Raw genomic sequence first — 27,303 nt, 5'->3', positions numbered from 1 at the left:
AGGAAAAAAGCAGAATATACAGTTTTCTTATTTTCCCCCACTGTTGAGACTGGAACAGTGGCAATTTTAACAAAACATATAATCCAAAATCTTAATCTTCACTGGTGCAGTAAGATTCTAAGACCCATATTTTGCTAATGATTTCAATGTTTTGATCAGATGCATTTCCACATCCTTGATTCCAGACAGTTCTCTTCTACCATAACCAAATTACCTGTATGAAATGTAATCCCAGGATCTGAAGGAAACAATGCATACGGTCAGCATACACTGGTTCTATATATTTTGAGAAACACTTAAGTACACAAAGGAAGTGTGCAACGTTAAAGAAACGGCGTGAACAATACTGGTGGCTTGTCTAATGGGAAATCCAGTGTCCTTTCAGGAAACTGAAGATACTCAAAAGTTGCTCCCCAATTTCTATCAACAACCCTCTAAAAATGAACATTTTCTTTTGATACAAATATACAAATTTAAAATAAGTGTGCAGTTCAGAATGGCCTACCATTGTCAGATTGCTTATGTGCCAGAAAATATACAGTCAATAAAAAAATACCAGAGAGGTGGGGACAAAAGGCTCTCTGGATCTGAACAGCAAAAATGAATTTCACTTCAATAGGTAGCGATTCGTGGAGAAAGTGATGTCCTTGGAAACCAGTAGCACTAAAAGATGGCAGGTCACAAATCTGGTGATGGGGGATAAGACGTATAGTAAGGCCCATTTTCCTGTGGAAGAAAAAAAAAGACAAGAACATTAAGTAATAAAACCAATTTAAATGGGAATGTGAAAGAAAAGGATTTATAGTCAATGATACCGCATTTGTAAAAATGTCTAGCTCATGCCTGACCCTGAGCAAGGTGTGCCATCAAAACGATTCCATTTCAGTCAGTCAGAGTATAAAGTGGGCAGAGGTCATTAGGATGATAATATTCTTCAATAACATTATTCCTTACTGAATATTCTAAATGCCAGATACTTTATAACAGCACTTTTCTTTCATTATCCCTTTATATCCTTACGTAATACCATGAGGTAGGTAACCATTTTTTGCAGAAGAATTTGAGGATCACACAGCTTGCATAACTCACCTAAATTCACCTAGTAGTAACAAGGAGTCTGAATTGAAATCCTCGTGTATTCAAATCTAGCGCCCAGATTATTTTGTTAGACTGGGTTGTCTTACTGCATACTGAACCTTAATATAGAATGATGGAACAGAAGAGTACATTTGAATTTTCTGACTTCATTTTGTCTAACTTTATCTTAATAAAAGTGAAGACAGTTAATTTGATGGTAGATGGACCTTTGATTACATTTATGGGACTTGGGATTCATTTCTCATTTTTTTTTAAAGACTTTATTTATTCATTTGACAGAGATCACAAGTATGCAGAGAGGTAGGCAGTGACAGAGAGGAGAAAGCAGGCTCCCTGCTTGAGCAGAAAACCCGATGTGGGGCTCGATCCCAGGACCCTGAGATTATGACCTGAGCCGAAGGCAGAGGCTTAACCCACTGAGCCACCCAGGCACCCCTCATTTCTCATTTTTAAGAAAAGTATTTGACAGTTTTTCAGTAAACTATAAACAGAAATGTTTAGCATTAATGTAGATAATAGGAATGGAGAATGACACACAGCTGAAAGTAGCATTGCTTTATGGTATATTTACACTATTGGTTATGATGGAGCATTAAATCTAACTGGTTTTGAAAAGAGTAGGTGGATAATGTTATTTGAGTAACTAAGGGTATCAAAAACTTTTTTTTTTTTTTTTTTTTGGGAAAAGGTGAGCAAGAGCGTGAGTGGGGTAGGGGTGGATAAGGAAGAAGGGAGATTCTTAAGTAGGCTCCACACCCAGTGTGGAGCCCAACTCAGGGCCGATCTCACGACCCTCAGATTATGACTTGAGCTGAAATAAAGTCCTACGCTTAACCGACTGAGCGTCCCCTCCTGCCAGTGCCCCTAAAAGCCCTGACAGTTTTCAGGGCACATGCTCTGGAGCAAGAATTGATCCAGTACCATAGCCAGGAAAATAAGAGAAGATCTAGGAAAATTTACTTTTTGATTATAAATCTGACCAGGTATTAACAAGATTTTTAAAAATTAGGTAGAAACAAACCCTAGGATTGGCTGCGTTTCAGGATACTTGAGAAAAAATTAATGAAAACTTTTTTTTTTTTTCTGTAGTTTAGAATTTCTTATCAAGATCTGTTATAATTACCACTCCTATAGCCTCAACATGTATGGAAGCTGTGCTTAAGGAACATGCCTGAAGAGATAACTCTGTTTTGAAGTTCACTATCCATCTTTAAGATTTCTCCATTCCATTCTTTAACTACCAAATATTTTTAGGTCTTCCTTTCTACATTAACTTGTGATAAAGTAAGAAGGGCAAATCTAATTCTTAATGCTATGTAACAGAGCTTTTTATATTAGTCTCACACTGTGCAAAAAGACCGCTGAGCAATCCATTTTCTCTATTTCTGGAAACAATCTTGGAAATTTGAAGAACGGTTGCCAGGTAAATTTGTGTACCCTCTCTTTGACTATATTTTATATCTGTAAGAATGCTGACTAGCAGCCTTTCTGAAATGGTCTCCGTAACATTTTGATGTAGAGAGATAAAAATTACCTTCTAATTACCTTCAAAGGCTCCTTTCAAGCCTATAAAACTTACGTCATTGTTCAAAGTCACACAAGACCCAGAAGATAGAAGCCCACGGAAACCAGTCAACCATGATACATTGTGCCCTGTCACACCTACTATGTGCAAGGCACAACTGAATAGGACAATAAATTAACCAATTGCATACTCATTTCCTTTTCTCTGATTATATATTTCATTTTCCTAGCAAAGGCAAATATTTCTTTACAAGATATTATCTAACCACTTACTGGATCTCCACCTCAATCCTAGTGTGTCACAAACTGAAGATTCCACCTGTCTCTTCTCTCTCACTTCCTCAACACCCTCACCCCAGTGCTATTCTTTCAAACTGCCTCTCTGGCATGGCAGCAATAACGTCCACCAAGTCTCCTACAGCAGAAACTGCAGTCACCTTAGGCATCCTTCCTCTTTCATCTCTCCTAATGATTTACTCAGTCATCAGATGCTGTGGATTTTATTTCCTAAAATGTCTACTTCTAAATCTAAGATCTTCAAGTCATTGCCATTATCACTATTGCTGCCCTAGCTCTGGTCTCATTTCTCCTCTGGCCTTCTGATAGCCTCTTATTTGTCTACCTGCCCAAAGTGTTAACCTCCCTAGTTACTTTCTATGCTGTTTCTTTTGCCATCATTCTAAACAGAAATCTAACGGTAGGTCTCCCTTGCAGAATACTCCCCAGACCACAAAGCCAAAGTGCTACAAGTAACATGTAAAGCTCTAGTATCCAGTGACCTGCCCTCTACTGGGCCTTCCCACATCATCTCCTAACACCTTCTTTTGTTTCTTCCCTGTTTTTATATCTCTCTTTGGCCTTTATATACAGACGGCCTAATATCTCAATTTTAGAGAGCTCTAGTACAGGCACAGAGAGATGATCCAATCACCCAAGAGTTAGATTACAGGTTTTTTTAAAATAAAGATTTTATTTATTTATTAGAAAGAGACAGAGCACGTGTGCACAAGTGAGGGGAGGGGAAGAGGGAGAGGGAGAAGCAGGGTCCCTGTTGAGCAGAAAGCCCAACGCATGGCTGGATCCCAAGACTCTGACATCATGAACTAAGCCCCACTCAGAGGCTTAACTGACTGAACTACCCAGGCACTCTGAGATTATAGGTTATTTTATTAAATTTTGATTAAGCACATCATTTGATATATAAAATATAAGAAAAATATAAGAAAAACCTAAAAGAAGCAAACAAACAAAACAAAGTTTGAGTGTGGTGTTGAAACTTAATGGAAGTTGGCTTTATAGGCCCTTAAGTATATAGAAAATGTGTTGGCTTAAAAAACAGGCATTTGGGTTTTCTAATCAATGCAATCCATCCTGTATATTATACCCTAGAAAATAAATTATAAATCCAGATACTTGTTTTGAATTGTCATTTTGAATTTTTGGTCACAAAATATCTTTTAGTGTCTTTCATTTCCTGCTACCCATTTTTTTAATTATTAAGAAGAGAGATGTATACTTCAAAAGAATAACAATAAGGCCATTTTCTACTCCAGCAATCTACAATAAACACAAACTGATGTTCTTCCCCCCCATTCAATAATCTTTGTATCTATGACCCAGCCGCTTCAATTACAAATCCTCTTTGTTCCAAAGCCAAGCATGAAATTTTATTAGCCATTAGAACACATTAAATATTCTGCTCTTCACATAAAGGGAAACAGAAATTATAGCTGAAGTTAAAGAAATGGTAGAGAGAAAATGTCTTGCAGAATATTTATTTTAGTGTATACATGCTGTAAATAATTAGGGAAAAATAATTCATTTCAAACTGAATATAAGCTTCAAATATGTTCCCTGACTCATGCATAAAGATATGTAATCAGCAACAGTTAAATAAGGAGACTGATGATCTTTTGGCCAGGTATGTTACTTACTTTTGTTTTTTGTTTTTTTTTTGAACTACTAAAGCACGAATAAACACAATGGGATGGAGTTTTGATAAAATTCAAGAGTAGCCCTTTATCAGCGTTTAAGTAATATATTCATAAATGCATCTATAAGTAATTATAATAATATTACTGGTTGATACTCTTAAAAACATTATATAAACTTTTGGCAAAATGAAACCTTTAGTAGGGTAAAGGCTACTAAGATAGCCTACTGTTTTGAATTAATACTGAAAAATGTCACACACCAACAGATTCTTCTGACTCTACTTGCGTAGATAAAAAGTTAATCAATCTTAAGAAAATTAGGCAGAGGTGGTAGAAAATGGACAATATAAGCAAGGATTGGCTTCAAACCAACAGTAGGAAAATATCCTATTGAAAAATTTACTGGGGAAAAAGTCCTCTCCTAGGACAAAGTGTTTTCCTAGTTACTGTAGGAAAAGAACGTTAAATGATACTAGCAAGTTTACTAGAACATGCTAATGGCATTCATATCCTCTTCTAATCAAAGGATGTTGTGCCCGTCAGCAGTGCCCTACAGAAAAGCTAAGATACTGCACCAGGTGAGGGAGAACTCCTGGTACTTCTTACCCTGGCATCATATTCAAGGACAAAAGGAGGAAAGTCAATCTGTTCTGGTGATATGGCAGAGAATAGCTGGTGGAGGCTGTCCACATGGTGGATTTTGTCCTTCAGTCCTGAGACAGAAAAGGTGGTAAAAAACCATGTTGATACCTGATTAAGAGAAGAGAAAACAATTTAAGCCAGTGGCCAAAGTTAGAAATACAAACATGGGTTTTGAAGATTTATACTAGGTAGAAACTATGTTTCAAAATTGAAAGCATGTCAGAAAAAGCTTGTAATAAGTAATGTTTTTCAAAGTATGGGTTGTAGTTCATCAGTGAATTATGCAATCAGTTTAATTGATTATGAACAGCAATAAAAACAACAATAAAAAGGAACAACACTACAGTAACAATTACTGGGGAAGGCAGTAAGGGTGAACAAAGTGTTTCAGGAAGCTTTTGCTTCTGTTTAGGTGTCTCTATACTCCTATGTGTGTAGTATGTTGTCATGCAACAGATGCTTCTTACTGTGGATTGTGGGCAAAATCCCCGGCATTACTTGGTAGAATAATTGATTCATTGCTACTCTGAAAATGGTTAACATCTCCAAATTCACAAGCTCTTTTCATTTTTTCAAGTGAGACTGAAAAGTTTGCCAATATTTGATACATTTATTTTTCAGCTGACATTTGGCATGTGGTCTCTTTCTTAATCAATCAAAGCAAATCTTCTGTGGCTGTGGAGCCACCTTTGCTCATTTCACTTTGAACATGCAATCCCTCTATAAAAGCCAGTCTGTGAAATTTGTTGGCTCCAAAAAAAGAAAAAAAATTCTTAATAGCAAACAATACTGACATAAACTAGGCAACAACTAGAACTCACAAATTATTGTCCATCTATCTAAATGCCAGTCTTAATTAGTCATGTTTACCAATGGCTTACACAATGGTTCTATGAGGTAGATACAATATTGTTGCTATCCCCATTTCATTTACCGAAGGAAACATGTGCACATGAACATGGGCACTGGGACAGTGCACTACGAATGTACAGCTGGGTATGTTATACACACACAACACTCTGGGCATCTGCCGCTGATGTCAATCTTACCACATTTTCCAGGGGCTGTTCAAACCTTTCACATATTTCATGCCCCTAATAAGACAAACTTTCTTCGTACCTCCTTATGAGAATAGGCATGAAAGAACAGAGACAACACTGCACTACCTTATCAGGATCTTGTCCAAGTCTGCACTTGGTAGAGACTCACTTCCTTCATTATTTCTCCCTTACAGCTCCAGATTATCTCTTCTATTGAATTCATAATACCTGAAATTTCCATTGCATTTAGAGCACTTATTCCTTCCTAGTATTTTGTAAATTCCTAGTATTTTAGTTTTTTATGTCCATTTCTATCATTTCCCTAGGACTTGGCAGACAATCATAGAATAATAGTCTAAAGTTTTATAAGATACAGATGGAACCATCATTCTCAAAGTATTTGATAAAGAATGAGTAAATAAAGATAGAACTTATTCTACAATGATTTTTACAGCCTGAGTCACTATTCTATTTTGGCTATACTACCAATGACTGGCATAAGGTCTCAAATATTAACATTACCCTCTGAACCCTCTCCCCTCCCATCTTATCAAGTTTATTTGGAGGGGGGTGATGGAGGAGAGGGGAGGCACCTGGCCTTGCTAGAACCAGGTGGGTTAATTTAAATCAAATTAAACAGTCACTTATTTACATACCCCAAATCAGTTTCTGACATCAGTTTCTTTAAAGCACACAAAGTTATATACCTCATTTTCTGCAAACTAGAGTAGTGACACTTTCAGATTAGGAGCTCTAACTACAATTAGCCACAGAAGTAGCTAATAAACCAGTAAGAGCTATGGAGAGATCACAGACATTTTACAGATTCCAGAAAGAGCTTAAGGAAATAGGAAGATTGTAAAGTCCAAACAGAGAAGCACCTGATGGCTGTGTTAAGAGATTAAACATGTGTGCAAGGAATTAAACATCTATTGATCATCTGTGTACTAAGCACTGAGCTGTCGGTGATACAGGGTAACAGTGATAGAGCTATTCCTCTAAAGGGGGCTTGGGTTTTAGTAGAGGAGCTAGATTATAAGCAAAAGCATAACAACTACCTAAGGCAAAATGTACTAAATGCAATGAATGGCCCACAGAAACAGGTGAATACCTATATATGCAAGGAGCCCCTGCCTGCTGCATGGGAAAAATACAGAACTGTAAGGGCCTAAGCAGAAAACTCTTGTACTTTTGTTCTCTTGCCTCAGAAGCTTTTTACATGCTGCTTTTGTATGCCTGGCAATTGTTCTTCAGAGCTCAGATCAAAATTCACCCCAGTTAGGAGGATTTCTTTGACCACACTTCCACCCAAAACTGGAAAGGAACTTCTAAATGTTCCAACAAACACTTCGTTTACTCATGCTATGGCATAATTAGTATTCTGTATTGTATTATCTGATTCTCTAAATAGACTGTAAATTCCCCAATGCGGGGAATGTCTTATACAATACCATATGCAGTGTGTAATTAACAACAAAAAAAGTAAGGAATTTAAGGTGTTGGAAGAATTAACAATTTGGGCGGGGGTGAGAGTTTCTGGGTGTACTATTTTAATACTCTTTAGGGGTGGTTTAATATTTCTTCATTCTACAATAAAAATACATTGTACTTCAATCTGCACCTCAGGTTCTTCCTCTATAAAATGAGCAACTTAGACTTAACATGATCTTTAAGGTCCCTCTTAATTGTATAGTTCTAGGCCAAGAATCCTGTATATGCCACACCAAACGACATAGTGGGGTGGCGGTGGTAAACTCAAAGAGAAGGTTGGGTTGGGGAGACTAGGCAGTGACCTCAGGCATACAATCTGCGAAAGAGAAAAAGATTTCTCTGTCCCATTTTCTGTCATTACCTCCTTCACATCCTCCAGGTATTGGCAAGAGAAAATTACTCAAAGTAGACAGAAGGAAAAACCCAGTTTTCTGTTCAGGGACACTCAAGAGCACTGTCTTTGCTTCTTAAAATTTTATTTTTCTATAACTTAGCTTTTAATTTTCAATAATTTATGTCATAAATACGCATTTACATAAACTTATGTTACTTATTGCCTCCTATTTTAACGAACCGATGAAAATTTAAAATTTGAAAAAGGACTGTTGTGATGTTTTGTGAATGCTGGAAATTCTTTCACCCAATTACTCACAAACGCAAAGCCAAGAGCATAGGATCACAAAATAATATAAACTAGGAAAAGACTATAAAAGACTTTAGTACATGTGTGTACTAAAATAATCTACTGGAGCCAGAATCAAGAGTGGGTTTAAATAGTTAGTTTGCCTTGTATTAGTAAACTTCAAAGAAGAAAAAAGAGTAGTGCTTTATATGAGCAGTCAATTTATTACCACTTTGGGTGGAGTGTCCTGGAAAAGATCTGAGGAGTACTGAAATCAGAACAGTGTGATTCGATTGTTTTATTATCCCTTGATTTCATCTCATTATCTTATAATTATAAACACCCCATTTAGAGTTTTTGACTTAGTATAAAATAATGGGTGGATTTCATTACACATGGGTCTTATTCTCTCAATCCTCCCTCATTTTCCCCATTGCAAAATGTTATCAAGAGGTAACATAATGCTTTTCACTTTATATATCTGGTCTTCAGCCTCTGCCCAGCCTGCCACTGACTCCTATTTGAAGCAATTCCAATGTGTGGCAGCCAAGGCTGGTGGCTCTAACACTGAAATTTCTGGTAATGTGTTTCCATCAATGTCTCAGGCAGGATAGCTATTTATAGACTCTCTACTGTGGGGGAGGAGGGATTAGTCATATCTTAGCAAAGAGTGGCCACATAGTTTTATAAGTTTAGTACAAAGGAACACTATTCTGGTAAATCTGAATTTGTAACAGAAGTAAAGAAAATTACGAAAATGTTCAAATATTCGCTAAAGTTAAAACACCAGTATTAGCCACCACTCATTCACATTTTCCTTATGTTTTAACACATATCTACCCATCCCTCTATTCATCTGTTGATCTATCTTACTTTTTTTGCTGCATTTCCAAGTAAACTGCAGACATCAGAAAGCTGTCCCCAACTACAGCATTCATTATCTCTAACGAGAGTTCAAAGTTTGTTCAGTTTCTTTGCTATAAAATTTATATTTGATGAAGAGCACAGATTTTAAGTGTACTTTACTGTTTAGGCAAATACATAATATATATATATATATATAAATCCTACTCAGATACAAAACATTTCATCACCCCAGAAAGTTCTCTCATGCTCCTCTTCCCTTATGGCCCTCTCCATGGAGGCAAATGAGGTTTTGGTTTTTTTCTACCATGGATTAGTTTTGTCTGCTCTAGAATTTCATATAAATGGAATCATACAGCATACAATCAATTTTTATGTAAGGACTCTTTCACTCAGCTTAATGTTTTTAAGATTCTTGTGTGTGGTTCTGTATATCAGTAGTGTGTTCTCTTTCACTGCCAAGAAACACTCCATTACGAGAACATGCGAGAGCTTAATTATTTGTAATCCTACTGACGGACAGCACCTTGGATGTGTCCAGTTTTTGGGTTGCTAGGACTAAAGCTGCTACGAACATTCTTATAGAAGTCTTTTTTGGCACATGTTTTCAGCTCATTTAGGTAAATACTTAGCAGTGGCACTGATGTGTCACAGATAAGGTATATATTTAGTTTATAAGAGATTTTCATAACTCTTTTCAAAGTAGTTGCACAATTTCCAATTGCTACTTATGAGGTAGGAGAATTCCAGTCACTTCACATCATTGGCAGTATTTGGCATTGCCAGTCTTTTAAATTTTGGCTATTCTGGTGGCAGTGTAGTGGTCTCTCACTGCAGTTTTTTTTTTTTTAAATATATCTTTTAAGATATAATTGATACACAATAAGCTGCACGTAACTGAAGTATACAATTTGTTAAGTTTTGATATATGTATACACCCATGAAACAACTAACATAATCAAGAAAAAGAACATAGCCATCACTCCTAAAGGTTCTTAGGGTCCTTTGTAATTCCTCCCTCCCACTCCTTCTCCATGTCCACAGGTAATCACTGCTCTGCCTTCTGTAATTACATATTAGTTTGTATGCCCCAGAATTTTATATGAATGAAATCATACAGCATGTTATACTTGTCTGGCTTCTTTTACTCGGCTTATTTATTTTGAGGTTTATTTATGTTGCTGCCATGTATCAAGAATTCATTCTTTTTTATTACTGAGTAGTATCCTATTGCATGGATATACCACAGTTTGGTTGTCAATTCTCTCAGTGATGGGCATGCAGATTATTTCCAGTTTTTGGCTGTAACAAATAAAGGGGCTATGAGCATTTGCGTACAAGTCTTTGTATGGGTATATTTTCATTTGCCTCAGGTAAATACTAGGAGTGGAATGGCTGGATCACATGGTAGGTATACATTTAATTCTTTAAATAAACTGTTTGAAATTCTTCAAAGAAACTGCCAAAGTTTCTGTAACATTTTACATTCAGATAAGCACCGAAGGGGAATACCAGTTCTTCCACATTCTCACCAACATTTGGTATGGTCAGTCTTTAAGCCATTCTAACAGGAGTGCAATGTTAACTCATTTTGACTTAATTTACACTTTCCTAGTGACTAATTAGGTTAAACATCTTTTCATGTGCTTATCTGACAGTTATATATTTTCTTTGGGGAAATGCTTGCACAAATCTTCTGCCCATTTCTAAATTGAGTGATTTCTTTATTAATGATTTTTGAGATTTATTTATTCTAAAGAGAAATCCTTTATCAGATAAATGCTCTATTTACAAAGATTTTATCCTAGGCCGTGGCTTGCCTTTTTACTCTCTTAGCGATCTTTAAAAAGGCAGAAGTTTTTAATTTTCATGAAGTCCAATTTCTTTTATGGATTGTTGTATCTAAGAAATCTTTGCTTTACTCAAGGTCACAAAGCTTTCTCTCTTATATACATATTTTTAGAAGTTTAATCGTTACACATTTTATAATTTAGGTTTTTGACCCATTTCCAGTTAATTTCTGTATGTGATGCAAGACACAGATCACAGTTCATTTTTTTTTTTTTTGCATATGGATATCTAATTGTTTCAATATCACTTATCGAAGACACTCTCCTTTTTCCACTGACCTGCCTTTGCACTCTTCTCAAACACCAGTTATCTATACACACGAGTCTATTTTTGGATTCTTTATTCTGTTCCGATCTATAGGTCTGTCTTTATGACAACACCTCACATATCCTTGAGTACCGCAGCTTTAGAATAAGCTTTGAAAGCAGGGATTGTCGGTCCTTCAACTTTGGTTTTCTTTTAAGATAGTTTTGGTTATTTAAATTCTTTGCATTTTATTGGTCAATTTCTACAAAAAAAGCTTGCTGAATTTTTGGTTGGCAATGAATCACCATATTTAGCAGGCATTGAGAATTTTACAATATTAAGTCTTCTAGTCCACAAATACAGTGTATATCTTTCTTTACTTAGGTCTCTTTTAATTTCTCTTATGAATATTCTGCAGTGTAATAACTTGTACAAGGCGCAGGTCTTTCACATCTTTTGTCATACTTATCCTTATATATGGTATATTTTGATGATAGTGTAAATATTATTAGTTTTTTAAATTTCAATTGGGATGTTTGTTGCTAATACATACAACTAATTTTTAAATACTAATCTTAAAACTGAAACCTTGATAAAACTTACTTATTAATTCTACTAGTTTTGCTGAGGATACCACCGAGTTTTCTACACGATGCTCAAGTCATCGGTGAATAAAGACAGTACTATTTACTCCCCTCTACATCTAGAGCCATTTTATTTCCTTTTCTTGCCATATTACAAACTGGTTAGAGCCTCTGGTTACAATATTGAATAGAAGCGGGGAGAGCAGACATTCTTGCAAAGATATGCTAAAAACCAAGCTCACCCTTCTGTTTATATCCACTAAAGAAAAAATGTCAATAGCCACTGGATGAACAAATATAAATGGATGATGAGATACGGGGAAATAGTCAAGCAGTATCTTCAACTGTTACAGAAAGAAAAAATCAGCCACCCACTGAGCATAACAAAACAGTGGAAAAGTTGATAACAGACATTATCTGATAGGACCATGTAATCAGAACTTAACTGAACAGAGCAGGAAAAGTCCTTCATTTAAGAGACTGTTCCAACACTGTACTTTTTTTTTTTTTTTTAAGCCTGGCCAGTGTTCTCATAAACATTTAATTAGCACTTACTAAGCTATTCTAACACTGAGGGACCAAAAGGAAATCTGCAACTTTTAAAAGAATTATTTAAAATATTTTATGCAAATTTTATAGGTGGTATTTGGATGAGAAATTCAACGGTTCTGTAAACAATGAGAAATCATTGTTGAAAACCATTCTCTCAATGAAGTCTTCACTCATCTATTAATTATGAAGTGTAATGAGGACTTTTCACTACTTATCTTACCTAATTTCTCCACAGTACTTTAAAATAATGACTACTTCTACCATGTTTGATGCTTTTCCTGTCCACTGGCTCCCAGAGCATTACTCAATCTTGGCTCTCCCACTGATTTTTAGATTACTTTTCCTTGATTTCCTTCCTTGATCCCAGGGTCTGTCTTTAGCTATCCTCTTTGTGACTTAATTCATTAACATATTTAAAGAGTTAAAGCTCTATTTACTTAAAGGGGACTCCCAAATTTATATCCCAATCCATGATCCCCTTTATCTGATGACATCTGGGAGTCATGGATGACACAGTCCTTTCTCTCAACCCTATTCATCTAATAAATAACTAAATCCTGGGCTTTATGCTGAAATAAGTCCTTTTTTCTCCAAACCCCACTGATATAATCAGGTTTTGTTGCTTTTTTTCTTTTTGCTTAGACCCGGTCGGCCAACTTCTGCAAAAGACCCTGTAGTAAATATTTCAGGCTTCTTATATTAACATGATAAGAAAATGTCATTAGGCAGTCCTGAAGGAACAGTGCTACGCTGGAGGCAGGACACTATGGTCACTAACTAGGAGGTAGCTGTGTCCTTTCAGATGAAAGATGGTGCCAGCATCAACTCAGGTAGAGGCAGTGGGACTCATGGCACAGGCATACACTGGGACAAAAGCAAGCACACAGACTGATACAACATGATGCTTCCCTGGTTCCGGGATTAGGCACCTAATAGGCAGTGGTCCCATTTACTAAGAAAGGAAACATAAACAGAAGTTTGGGAGTGAGATGAGGAGGAGGACATGAGTAGTTCTGTTTTTAAAATGTTGAACTTCAGGTGTCTGTAAGACATCTACGTGAAGTATATACTCAACAGCTCAACATGGAGCCCAGAAAGGATGATGGCCATGACAACAATGGTAACATTTACTGAGCTTTTATTCTAGGTCAGGTAATATTTTAAGCATTTTATACAAATTAACTAATTTCATTCTTCCAATAACCCTAGAAGGTGGACACTACTATTTTTTAGAAGATGAAAATTTTATAGAAGATGAAATTAACACACAGAGCAGTTTCATAACTTGCCTGAGAAGATAAACTGGTAGTTGGTACAGCTGGGATTGGTAATATTCCCTGAGTCTTGGGGCCATGCTTTAAACATTAGGCTTCACTGCCTCTCCTGACATGTATTTGGGAATTGCATATAATTTGGAGGATTGGTGAAGACACAGGAATGAAAGAAGGTACAGAGTGAAAGAAAAGGATGAGGGCTTGGGAACATTAACATTTCAAGGAGAGAGGGACCATCTGTGAATAAGGATGCAGGGAAAAAGGATAAAGATGACCAGTGGTTTTGGTGCGAGTAGCTTTAGCTGTCAGAGTGGGGTTTGAACAAGACAGGAGTAATTTAAGGTGTATAAAAAATGGAGACAATGAACGTAGAATGTAGATCACACTAAAAAATTGTGGTTGTTAAGGAGAAGAGAGAGAAATGTAGGCTTTAGCATGTTTAAAAGTTGATGAGTTAGAGCCAGAAAAATGGGAGAGGAGAAAGGTGAAAATTGCTGAAGACAAAGTCCTGAGGAAATGGAAATATATTGTGTAGTTATCAGTGGTGGCTCTATAATTAAAATGTTTAGATTAAAATCCAGCCTCTGCTACCTATTAGTTGCTTACCTTGGAAATGTTATTTAATCTCTCTAAGCATCAATTTCTTTACCTCCAAAATGGGCATAATACTATTATCTCCTTCTTATATATAAGGCTTAAACAAGATAACACAGGGAAAAGCAAGGATATAGTTAGGTGCTTAGAAAACATTAGCTATTATTATAATTGGATCTGGACCACAGGTAGAGGGGCTACTCTTCATTAAGAAGAGACACATTTTTTTATGACAGAAAAGGACGAAATGATAGGAACAGATGGCAGGTAAGTCTGGGTGAGAGGCAGCTTTTTACTGATGTTTTTCAATGTTCTTGGTTAAGAACAAGGCCAGGCTGACAATTGGAATGAGGAGCTGCTAGTAGGACCGGGCTTGGGGAGAGCAGAGAGCTTTGCTGGGACACTATCCAGTGAAATACCAGGGGGGCCCTCAGCAGAGAAAGCTCCATGAGCCTGCTTAGAAGGCCAAAATGACATGTCTCTAAGACTTCTCCATCTGTGTTCAGCAACCCAGATACAGGAATGAAGAAAGCAGAGTGATGAAATTATCTCATGATCAGGGTTTGATGGGCAAGTGTGATAAAAGATTAAGAGACCATAGGTTATTTTCAGCATTAACAGCAGTGACTAAAGTGATAGAATGTGGGTTTTAGGCTGGATAGGGAAGGAAATAAAGACCAAAAAAAAAAAAAAAAATAAAAAAAAGAGAGAGAGAGAGAGAGAGAGAGAGAGAGATGATAATTTCAGAAAAAGTAAAAGGACCAAAGGAGTGCATATTGATGAAGTCAAGATGCTGGATTAGGTATTAAGGATATTCAAAGAACGAGATAGCTATATTCTAGCTCTTACAAATCTTGCAGTCTAGCGTAAGGAAAATTAAACAAATAATTAGAATTAAAAACGTCACAAAGATAGAGACTAAAATCTTAAGGGGGTACAATGCAGGAGTACCTACTAGTTGCAGAATTGGTTGGGAAAGGTTTTCTATGGAAGTAATTGTTAAGCTGAGATCTGAAGGACAAAGAGAAATTAGCCATGAGCAGAGAAAGGAAAGTATACTCTGTAACAAGAGCATGAGCAAAGCCCAAACAAACACAGAGTATGAAGAAGCAAGGACTGAAAGGCTTGTATGACTTGCCTATAAAGACATTGGAGTTTACATGGGACCAAAACATTAGGACCACAACTCACTATCACTTAAAAGGAACAGTAAGCAAAGAAATCAGCAGTCACAGTGGTGATAGTAAGAATCAAGATCTTGAAATATAGCTTAATATGCTGGCATGCAGTGCACTAAAATTAAAGATTTAGCTAAAAAGAAACACACTGTACCTTTGAACGAAATGTTGGATGAACAAAATAAACAGCCTTCAAATTCCTCTTGTATCTGATTTGAAATAAAAACAAGGGTCAGTATGTCATGCTATGGACAATTAACTCTGCTAGAGTATAGAAATATATTCACACACAAAAAAGTTAAAAGTAGCTCTAGTTCACTTATTGAATTTTAGGTGAAATGTCAAAAAATGATTCAGAGAACTTTTCATTATTTAAAGTATTTGTTTTATAAAAGATGTTGTTTCTCTTGGCTGTGACAGAGCCACCTACAGGTAGAACAAAGTAATTTCATATTTAACAAACACTGTGTGCCATTTTTTTATACTGCATAGAATCTCTGGGACCAGACTATGAACTAACATACTCATGGGTCACTGGGTCAAATAAAATAATATTTATAAATGTATTTTGATAAAAGTTACACATCTTATTAATAAAAAAGGTAGTATTTTTGTTATTTTATATAAAGATTGGTAATGATCCCAACCCTTTTTCAAGATGTTTTTTAAAAGCAGGAAAAAGTTTACATATGAATTTCCTTAGATGCAAAACACGCTGGAGTTAAGGAGGGCCTCCTCATATTAAAATATCTTCTCTATATATGATAAAATTCTGTTACAAGAAATACATTTTTTTTTGTATAATACTAAGCAATATTTGTTTATTGATTAGTATTAGGAAAGAAAGAAGCTATCTCCCCTCTTCATAATTTGCAAAAATAACTAACTTGACATCAACAACATCGTAGAGCTTCTTCAGGAAGTCAGAGTCCAGGTGATTGTATTCGCTGGTCAGTGTGTGAAAATACACTAATACATATTCTTTCACAGCAATGTGATCCATTACATGGATAAAATATAAGAGAGCCTAGAAGAAAAAGAGAAGTAAAAGTAAGATCACAGTGGTCTATTTCACAGAAGCCAAGAATGAGGCAAAACCCAGAAGATTAACCTCATCAATGCCCCTGGCACTGCAGACAGACAACTCAGACTAAGGAGTATCAATTCTCTTTTAAAAGAACTTCAGGAAAGTGAACCATGCCAGTGTTATGTAATTCTCAGAAATGGTACAGTAGGATCCATTTTTGCCTTGTTCTTTCTAAATGGTGGAGAACAATCAATCTCTATCCTCTCAAATAACTCTTCCTCTACTCAAAAGAGTTCTTTAGTCAGCTGCCAGGTTTTCCCTCTGTAGGAAAATGATATTAATATCATTAGAAGTACAATTTGTAGACTTCTGATCTTTCCTGAGGATTCCACATGAACTCAATGAAAATCTTTGCAGTCTCTACTGGGATATAGACTTAGGTCTCTCACGTAACCAAGAACTGCTATACAAGGACATTATGAGTGATGCCTCCCTCCCATGGCTCACTTTGAGGACTAATTTTTTTGGCATCTTTAACGTTGACCTGAATGAGACAAATGAGAACAGGTTTAGTCAGTAGATGGCAATGGACTGGGCAGCTTTCGAAGGCTCAAATTTAATGTCATCCAGATCACATCAGAGAAATAAGTATTAGAGAAATAGTCCATTACAAGAAGGATGAAATGTAAGAGAAACATTAAACACAAAGCAGAGATACAATATGGGCAGGGCCAGGATGACCCAGTGGTGTGCCTATAAACAATGACATAGAGGAAGCTAAGAGTTTACAACTGAAAGATTATTATCAAACAGGCGATTTCCCAGTTCTCCTCAGGAGAGTCCTTGGCACTGACAGGAGTGGACTGAGACGAATTAGCTTCCAACTACTGGCAGAGCTGACAGAGGGCACTAAGAAAACACAGTATCTTTCCAGTTTGTTGGTTTGGGCCTCACAATATATCTCATTATATTATATGAAATGGTACATAGTGGATATTCAGAACACCAAGCAAGGACACACCAAAATCAAACTCAGAGATTCATGTTTTTATTGGTTATCAATCATATTATAAGGAGAATGAATCAATGTCATACTGATTGTTATTAACACAAAACGAGTAAAGTAGAAACTTACTAATGATATCATTTGCATCAGCTGAGTTTTTCCTCTGTGTGTGTGTGTATTTTTGTTATTATTTCTGCTTTTACCAGACTGCTTCTGGTCCTCAATTTCTATCTACTCTCTACACCCTCCCCAGGGCAATTAAAATACTCATTTCCAGCTTTAAATTCCCCATCTTTAACTTAACCTTTTTTCATTATAAGGAAGTATAAGCCACATGACAGAAAAATGGAGAAAACAAATTCTCCCTAAAACCATTAAATCCATTTAGAAATATTTACATTTTGAGTTTTTACCTTTATGCTTAAAACAAAGCAAGTTAAGGTCAGTGTGTAGGCAGCTTAATGTATCACTTTCTCTCCTACCAATATTATGTTATAAGTATTTCTCTACAGTACTTGTCTTTAGAACCATAATTTTTAAGGGTCACAAACCATTCCATTTGTGGATACACCATAATTACCTGTTAGGAATTTAAGTTCCAATTCTATGCTACAAATGAGCCTGTGATAACATGCCAGGTCCAGTGCTTCCACAATTTTTTTAATGTAAACACCACTGACCAGGAAACTAAGGGCTTAGCCAGAAGGAATTATCTGCTTTTGTATAACTGCGTTTTATGTTAAAAAATAGGTGCGATTTTTACATTTTTAAAGGGCATAATTTGTTACTGTAGTTAAGAATAATTTATTAAAGTGATTCTCCTCTCTTGCAGTCAGTTTCTAATAATACTGATATTCTAGGACAATTTACATATTTATCTTTTAGATTCAATGGTCCCTTGCCCAAGTATTCCAATTTGGGCAGTTTCAGGGTCAACAGCTACTTCCATACTTCAGATTATTTCCTTAGTACAAATTCTGAAGAACTGAATTCTTGAGTCAATGGATGTGACCATTTTTATCATTTCGATTCCTCTTTGATGACAATGATTATTATTTGAGATTTCTGGCTAGTTTTGAAGGCAACAAAAGGTCTATCATTCTGATTCGCTTATTTTCCCCCCAGATTACTAACCGTTTTTAAAAGCAGAATCATTTTCTTATTTATTTTGCCAGAAATACCATTTTTTCTTTTATGAATCGGCTATTTCTGTCCTTCGCTTCCAAATGAAGGGATTGTGGCATTATGACATTTTGGGTTAACTACATCCCTGACTTCTTCTCTTCAGATAGATATTCAAGAGTTAATTTTTCTTTTTTCAAGAAAAGCAGTATTCGAATGTTAGCACAATTATAACCCAGAGTGATTCCAACCCAAAACTTGCCAGTTGTGTCATATCTGAAAGAGAGCAGTTGCGTTTTTGATCACATTATTGGATTCTAGTATTTTTTGTTCCTCCTACAGAACCAAACCAAACCCCTTACTGAAATGGTATGTGCCAACATGCAGAGCCAGGGTCGCTCCTCTGCCCAGATACACACAATTCTGCCCCATCTCATATTCTAAGTTCTGATTCCAAATTCATACCCTACTAATCATGAAAATCAACATTATATGTAAAACAGAGCCTTTCTGTGGCTTACCTTGTCCATATCTATTAATGTGACAGGAATGTTTCTTCCAACTACCACCATCACTGTGCGACCACAGTTATCAACACCTGTGAACAGGAAATGTGATCAGTGCCCAGAGACTTTATTCCAAGACAGGACTCTGATGTTAGAAAAATACTCTACACAAATATAAAAGATTGAAAATCAAGAACTTAACAGTTTTTTAAATTTTATCTTCAGATGTCTTTCACTATGTGGAAAACAATACTATTTTTTTTTTTTAGCTTCATTAAATTTTGATGACTGCCCTTACTATTAAGATAAGTTTTCTTACAGGTTTTAAATCAGGGACAGCCAAAGGTAGGCTGCAGGGCACAGACCTTTTATACATAGCTTTTTGCTTAAGTTCGCTATGATTTTTAATAACATTAGTGATCCAGGAAAAACTACTTGGAACTCAACTCTGAAAATTAACAAGTACTGTCTGAAAAAGAAATTTAATGTGGTAAGGAGTGGAAATCTGAGAAATTTCACCATCTCCATCATATGTTTATGTAAGGTTTGAATTTTGTACAGCAAGTGGATGACATTTTTAAAAGCAGAAAAAATGTTCAAAGGTAAGAAAAAGGATATTAAGAAACAAAGTTGGCCAATGTAGAACTGTAAGATGAAAATCTGTAGGCTGATGTGTTATTTTTACAATCTTGACAATGAGCAAAAACTATCCCCATTAGTATAAAAATTACTTTTTTCACAGATAAAACAAAATCAGAGAAAAATGAAGTTTCTAAGAGCATGCGAGAGAAGGTCCTTAATTAGTAAAAAGTTACTATGTCCTTAAGCTCACCTGTTTGGTATAAGGCTTTTAGAGAAGCAATATCAGATAGATCCTCAGATCTTGCTTGACATAACCAGCGATTGTAACTAAAGAAATAAAGGACATAATTATTAAAATAACCCCTTGTAAATTAAATTTACAAATGGAATCTGTTTTTATCTTTCCCTTAAGAATGGGATTTTATTATAATGTGCAAGGAATTAAGGAGGTCATTATACTATGCAGAAACTCTACTAATGTGTTATTGATAAATACAAATGAGTTACCGAGTAACTGAGAAAGGATGGTGTTCATACGAAACGATTTAAAAAAATCCTTTATGATAAAGTGAAGACTATTCATATAAATGGCAAAGATACCAAGTACTCAATTTAAGTTTTCAAATACTGTTATTTTCCTTTACTAAAAAACATGCAAATAGGAAATCTTAAAGCAAAAGCAGTTATCTAAAACAGATGTTCACTCATCCAATAACAACTTGGTTTTGAGAATCCTACAGTGAACAGACACGGTCAGTGCCCTCAAGGAGTTTACTTTTCATAAGAAAAACAGGTAAATGTTCAACATGTTATGTGGGACCACAAAGGAACTAGGTAATTTTATGCGGGAAGTCCAGGCTTATTTAATGATTGGTTAATCACACCAGCTGCCCCGATAACGCATATAGCAGATCCTAGGGACTGTAGCCTGGCTTTAGCCAAGAGGGCATTAAAACTAGAAGAGACGTTAAAGATTTCAAAGAGGGTAAATGACCTGCAAAAGGTTGAGCTTATCTTAGTTACCAGCCAATTATTGGTGGAGCTGAATTTGAAGCTGTACTCAGATCACCAGATTTCTGAAAAGGTTAGTATTTTTTCTACTATTTCATACCGCTTTCTTAAAATTCAAAGGGCCACTCATTTGCAAAAAAAGCTTTCAAGGCACTGAAATAAATGCATGAAAAGCAACTTTTTTTTCAAAGATTTTATTTATTTATTTGACAGAGAGAGATCACAAGTAGGCAAAGAGGCAGGCAGGGGGTGGGGGGGAAGCAGGCTCCCTGCTGAGGAGGGAGCCCCTGATGTGGGGCTCAATCCCAGGACCCTGAGATCACGACCTGAGCCAAAGGCAGAGGCTTAACACACTGAGCCACCCAGGAGCCCTGAAAAGCAACTTTTGAAGCATCTAGGTCACATAGGGCAACATCCCATAACATAAGGAAAACTAAACCAGGAGGGGGTGACTTGGTTTCTAATCCTATCACTTTCTGCGCAACCTCAGTAAGTAAAGCTGTTTCACCTCTATGGACTTGCTTCCTCATTTGCCAAGTGGTGCTTATGCAGAACACTTCTCAGCTATAAAGCACAATTACACAGCTAAGGATATTTAATAGGAAGCCTATTACATTTGGATTGTAATCAACAATGCCTGCTAGTGTCACAGAAATTGTAACTGCCTGTAAAAAAAATACTTGGTATCACATAGTTCCACAGTTTTCCTTTTTAAATTTGGAAACTTGGGGAACCTGGGTGGCTCAGTCTGTTGAGTCTAACTCTTGATTTCGGATAAGACCATGATCTTAGGGTCGTGAGATCAAGACCCAAGTTGGGCTCCGTGCTGGGCGTGGAGCCTACTAAAAAGATTTTCTCTCTCTCCCCTTTGCCCTCTGCCCCTATCCCTTTCCTTTAAAAAAAATAAAAATAAATAAATAAATAAAAAGAAACTTGCCCACCAATGTAAATTGAAAAATCAAAGAGAAAACAGCTTTAAATTTTGGTTTAAGACACAATTTGCAAGTCAAGAGAAGACCTATGTTTATGGTAGTTCTCCTTATTTGTATGTTCTGTTCCTATTTTTACATGGAGTCACTTCCTTGGTTATTCACACTAAATTCCCAATCGTCCTGTTTTCTAATTGTCTTATGATTAAGTCGTCTTCACAACAAGATTGAACAGAATGCATTTTAAGTGGCTTATAAGCATCATAGGTCCTAGCACAAATCATGCAACAGGAATTCAGTAAATGTCGGTTAATTTCTATACTCCATTCTTGGATTCATTAGCTCATTTCTCAATGATGTACTGTGTTCATGCAAGGGCCTGCATCATAGTAGGGACTCAGATCTTTGTTTAATGAAATAGTAAACATGAATATTATTCAAGATATTTGGGGGGGCATCTGAGAAGGATAGCAAAAGGTCCTTGGCTTCAAAGAGCTTAAAGTTGAACATATCAGGTAGACACATAAAGAATTAACTCTGTGATAAGACACAATGAAACAAGCAATCCAGCAGAGGTCTAAATATTCTATCCCTATGCCAAGGGGAGGAGAGGAGGGCAGAGTGAGGGGGAGTGGAGTGGAGGCAAGGTCCAGACACGTGGAACTAACTGCTCCCCCTTCTTTGCACCATAAAGATTAGCACAAGGCTTCACCCACTTACAGCCAGTGTTTGCTTCTGCTCTTAGACAACAAAGAGGGAATGCATCTTATTTGTCTCTATATGTCCAGGCAATCTCCAGGGTTACTCCTGATGCTGAATAACAATGTGTTCAATGAACTCTGAAAAAATTGTTTTTCAAACTGGAATTCAGGTGCACAAAACAGAATTAACCTTGGTTCAAAACACTCTCATCATGGGTACACACATGGTTTTCTTTAAAAAACTGATTATCTAGGGGTGCCTGGGTGACTTAGTCAGTTAAGCACCTGACTCTTGATTTCTACTCAGGTCATGAGATTGAGTCCCAGTCTGGCTCCGCCCTCAGTGGGGAACTGGCTTGAGAGATTTTCTCTCTCTCTGCCCCTCCCCCTGCTCTTGGGCATACTCCCTCTCTCTCTAAAATCAATCTATCAATCTTCAAAATGTTTTAAAAACTGGTTATCTAATTAGTTATTTTTAATGAAGTAATAAGCATTCTGAAACCTACTACCCCAAAAAAAGCTAGCCCAGCAATAATCTACCTCTAATCTCATGGTCATTCCCCTTTGATTCTAGCCCCTGCCCCCATAACCAGTCTCTAGAATCGCCCACCCATCATTTTCTTTCTTCCTTTTTATATCCTTTTGGTTCATCTGATGTACTCCTAAAAAGTTTTTTGGAAAAAATTTATTATACTGTATGCAATCTTTTGGGTCTGACTTGGATTTACTAGACTGCTAGCATTGGGTGGCAATGCTGTTCATTCACTTTGACAACTACATGATCTATCTGTATCATATGGAAACTACAGTTTTTTTAAACCACTCTCTTACTGGTAGGTACCTGGGACTGTCCCCAGGTTTTTGCTCCTGTGCATAGTGCTACGATCAACTTATTGATGTTACTGATCAACTTACTGATCATTGAACATGATACATGTTTCCTGGTATATGTGTGCATGATTTCTCTTGGGTAGATACACAGGAGCTGAAGTGCTAGGTTATAGGTATATTCGGTTTTAGGAAATAAGACCAGACCTCTTTTCCAAAGTGGTGTACCCATTTATACTTCTACAAGCAGTGAATATGAGATCCTGTGAATCCATGTCCTTCTCAATACTTGGTATCAGCAGATATTTTAACTTCTGCCAATCAGGTCTGTAATGGTATCTCATTTCTTTGGTCACTAGTGATGCTGAGATCCCGTTCATGTTCAATGGACATGTTTCCCTCTTTTGTGAGGTGCCTGTTCATATTGTTTATTTTCTATAGGCCTATTTGTTCTTTTCTTACTTGTAGGAATTCTTGGTATAGTCTTGATAGTAATCATTTGCTAGTTATATTTACTTGGAGTACTCCCATTCTATAATTTGCTTTTCACTTTCTTTAAGATTCATTGCCCCACTTGCCAGTGTTCTTAATTTTAATATAATCAAAGCTATTTTTTCTTTTATAGTCAATGCTTTTTATATCTTGTTTAAGAAACCTGTCCTTTCTCCAAGGTATAAAAGATACTAGCCTATAGCTTCTTCCATGAGTTTTAATAAAAAAAAAAAAATTAAGTCCTTAATCTATCTAAAATTGACTGTAGTCCACAGCGTGAACTCTGAAATACCATCAACTCTAAAATGTTTTGAACCTTGATCTGTGATTAACAACTTGAGATACTAGAATAGATTTTGGTTGGCAAAAGCAACATCTATGCAAGCATGTTCATGGGGAGAAGGCTTATAGCTTACATGAGAATTTTAATGGCTTTATGATTCAAAAAAGGTTTAGTATCATTGCTGAGACACTGGTGCTGCTCCAGTTTCTAAGGATTGAAATGAAGTCCAGGGCAGCAACTCAACACTGTCAGCTTCATCTGGTTTCTTCTTTATTAAGTCTCCTCCATGCCCACTAGGATCATGTAAGCTTGATTTGATTATCTAGTTAATTTTCTCTTCTTTTAAATAAGTATTTGGGAGGAGGGAATAAAAGCAAAAAATTCCTCAGCCAGTAGAGAAAAAATGCTTCATTTCCTTCATCTAGTCAGAAAATATTTTAAAATTTCCATTATATCTCTTATAAACTGCACCTCATTTTTTTGCTGTTGCTTCTGCATTTTATTTCTAAAGATATGTAAGCTTTTATCCCAATCCAACAATCAAAAGCTAAAAAAAGGAAAACATCAACTCAAAATAGTTTCTTGTTTTCTTAGAACTTATTCCAAATAAACAGATTTCTATTACTTGTTGGGTAAACTAATAATCATAGGTAAACAGTCACACAAATTATGGCAAAATGGCAGCAAATGTGGCCACTACAGAGCTCTGAAGGTAGAAATACAACATAGTTTCTCAACAGGCTGCAATCAACTAAGGTTGGTTGCTGTCCTCATAAAGCTAGTAAAAGGCAATCTCTTCCAGTTAATCAATTACTGTCCACATGCATAGTCACAGGTTGAATGATGAAGAAAATTTACCCTAAAAACTCTTAAAAGACTAATGACTAACCTACTTGTGTACAACCAATAGCCTGGGTTTTGGAGTCAACAAAAGTTTTTCCCGGCCTTAGGCAACTGCCCCACCCTGACTTAGTTAGGACCCTTGTTGTATACTTACTGCATCCTATAACTTAAATAAGTTATTCATATAATAATCAGTTTAACATTCCTCTCCTCTGCAAGATTCTAAGCTCCAGAGGGCTGGGGCTGTTCTGTTTTGCATGTCACTTTAGTATGTTTTCAGCATGACACCTGGCACATTGATAAGGGCTCAATAAATACCTAATAATGAAGGAGATAAAGTTTCTATTGTGGGAAATGACTCAAGAGTTGTAGGCAACTGGTCTTAAGCTGACCGAGGGAAACTAATGAAAAAGTTACTGTAAAATAATTTTTTTAAGAGTTTTAAAAGTTCTATCTTTGAAAAAGAATATTGCTTCCTAATTTTTGTAGTAAGCCAACTTCTTCCTTATGATATACCCAAATTAGTGTCACAGTTGGATAGAAAACCTAGAAATATTAATAAAAAACCAGACAACATGCTAATTTTTTTCAGGTGAATCAGAGAGAATGATGTGGTAAGGCAATGCCACGAAAGCAATGATCTAACCCTATGTAGCCAATCCATGGGAACTTTAGTTCTATTACTGAAGGAAGAATTGAAAGCTTTCAAAAAGATGTTGCTAATGGAAGACCTATTTCCTCAGATTTAGAAAATGTATGTGTGTATATATACATACATATATATGTGTATATGTATATATATATCTCTCTCACTTGCTTAATCTGATCAATTAACACAATTAACAGAAACCAGACTCATTACATGTAAAAAGCCTTATTTAGAAAAAAATAAAATTAATAAATTAAAAAAAATCCCACAGCCTGCAATCTTAAACATTCAGCACATGGCAGAGTATGCAAACAGATGCCTCGTAGCTCAGTTATAACATAAACTCCGAAACAAGTAGTCATCAGTTCTCAAACTTTTTGGTCTCAGGGCCCTTTTATGTTTATGTCAGTTATACTTACCAATATTCACCATATTAGAAATAAAAACAGAAATTTTAAACATAATTATTTGTAAATCTAAAAACAATAAAAAGCTTTTTTATGTGAACAAAAATAACTTCTATGACAAAAATTGTGTTTAGGGAAAAGAGTTAACTTTCTTTAATGTCTTTGCAAAGCTCTAAGTTCTGCTGGATTCTCACGTCTGCTTCTGCATTTAATCTGCTGCAATGTGACATGCTAAGTAGCCTCTGGAAAACTCCACCAAACACTGTGGGAATGAGAAGCAAAAGGGCAAATATGTCCAAGTAGCATTATAAAACTAGTTGTGGTCTCACAGGCTCCCTATAAAAGGGTCCCTGGTTCCTTGACCACACTTTTGAGCTGCTACTATTCTGAAGTATTCTGCAGCATAGCTATGAGACACCTCATCTTTAATCATCACAGGCACTGGACACTTACATGGGAAATCTGAAAACCTTTTGATTCAGACGTAGCTTATTACTCAAGAGAACTGTGTGACAGAGGCACCTAGCCCATTTCTTAGTTCAGGCTCTGGGAGCTACAGGCTGTGCTCTTCTGTCAGTCGGCAACTATGTACTGTTCTGACCACCCTTCAGAACACACCCGACATCTGAAGGTCATGTGGCTCACTCGTGAATTTTAAAACAGAGGGACTCCCTTATTTATCTCAGTATATTTCAGTACCTAGAATATTATCTTGTACAGAGTAAATATCCAATGTTTCCTGAACTGAATGGAAACTACTGACTGTATAACAAATATGAATCTCAAGATCAAGGCCCTCTACTAGGACAGTACTTTCCATGCTGTGTTCATATTCCTTCCTAGAACCTATTCCTTGGCTCAGGACTCCTTTCCAAAAAGGTATGAATAGATTTATTTAAATACTGCCTTGAACTAGTCATTATTAAGTAAAACAAATGTCCTCATTAAAGAGAGAAAGAGACAATGACAAGCCTCCAGTCTAACAAACTTCAAAATTTCCAGATTATCTGTAATTCTCATGGAGAAATGGGAAAGATATGAGGGGTGTGTGAATGTGTAAGAGAGAAAAAGAGAGAAGAAGAGGTTGGCTGATTGGAGAAAAGTGGTAACAGTGCAGTTCTTTGTAATATGAACACAAAAAATCTCTAGTCCTTTGCCAACTTGTTGAAGCCAGTTTGTTTAAGTGGGCTGAAGAAGGTGGTAGAGAAGGGAGATGTGCCACAATAGCCACTTTGAAGGCTCTTTCTCAGTGAACTGGAACTCTGGGCAAGCCACTCTAGGGGATCACTTACCCCATGTAAAGTAAAGGAGACACACTAGATCAGTATTTGGAACACAAAAGAATCACTTAAGAAAGTTTAGAAGATTTCTGAGCCTCTTCCACAGAGATTCTGATTCATGGAGTTTGGTGTGGGGCATATAC

General features: G+C 36.3%; 1 protein-coding gene across 3 annotated transcripts in view; it reads right to left on the bottom strand.

The window, feature by feature from the left end:
- Positions 1 to 260: 260 nt before the first annotated feature.
- GDAP2 (ganglioside induced differentiation associated protein 2) overlaps positions 261 to 27,303 on the bottom strand; it is a 71,294-nt gene continuing 44,251 nt past the window's right edge. For all 3 annotated transcript variants that reach the window (XM_032881325.1, XM_032881324.1, XM_032881326.1), the window contains 6 exons: positions 19,988 to 20,064; positions 19,171 to 19,247; positions 16,382 to 16,521; positions 15,649 to 15,703; positions 5,163 to 5,306; positions 261 to 726 (listed from right to left, as the gene is read on the bottom strand). In XM_032881325.1, the coding sequence (XP_032737216.1) occupies positions 679 to 726; positions 5,163 to 5,306; positions 15,649 to 15,703; positions 16,382 to 16,521; positions 19,171 to 19,247; positions 19,988 to 20,064 (541 nt within the window). In that variant the 3' untranslated portion in view covers positions 261 to 678. The remainder of the gene's footprint in view (positions 727 to 5,162; positions 5,307 to 15,648; positions 15,704 to 16,381; positions 16,522 to 19,170; positions 19,248 to 19,987; positions 20,065 to 27,303) is intronic.

The sequence above is a fragment of the Lontra canadensis genome, unplaced genomic scaffold (genome assembly GCF_010015895.1).
Source record: "Lontra canadensis isolate GAN:19392208 unplaced genomic scaffold, GSC_riverotter_1.0 scaffold75, whole genome shotgun sequence".
NCBI lineage: Eukaryota > Metazoa > Chordata > Mammalia > Carnivora > Mustelidae > Lontra > Lontra canadensis.
Note: the sequence above shows the minus strand (reverse complement) of the source record. Positions and strands in the feature narration are given on the sequence as shown.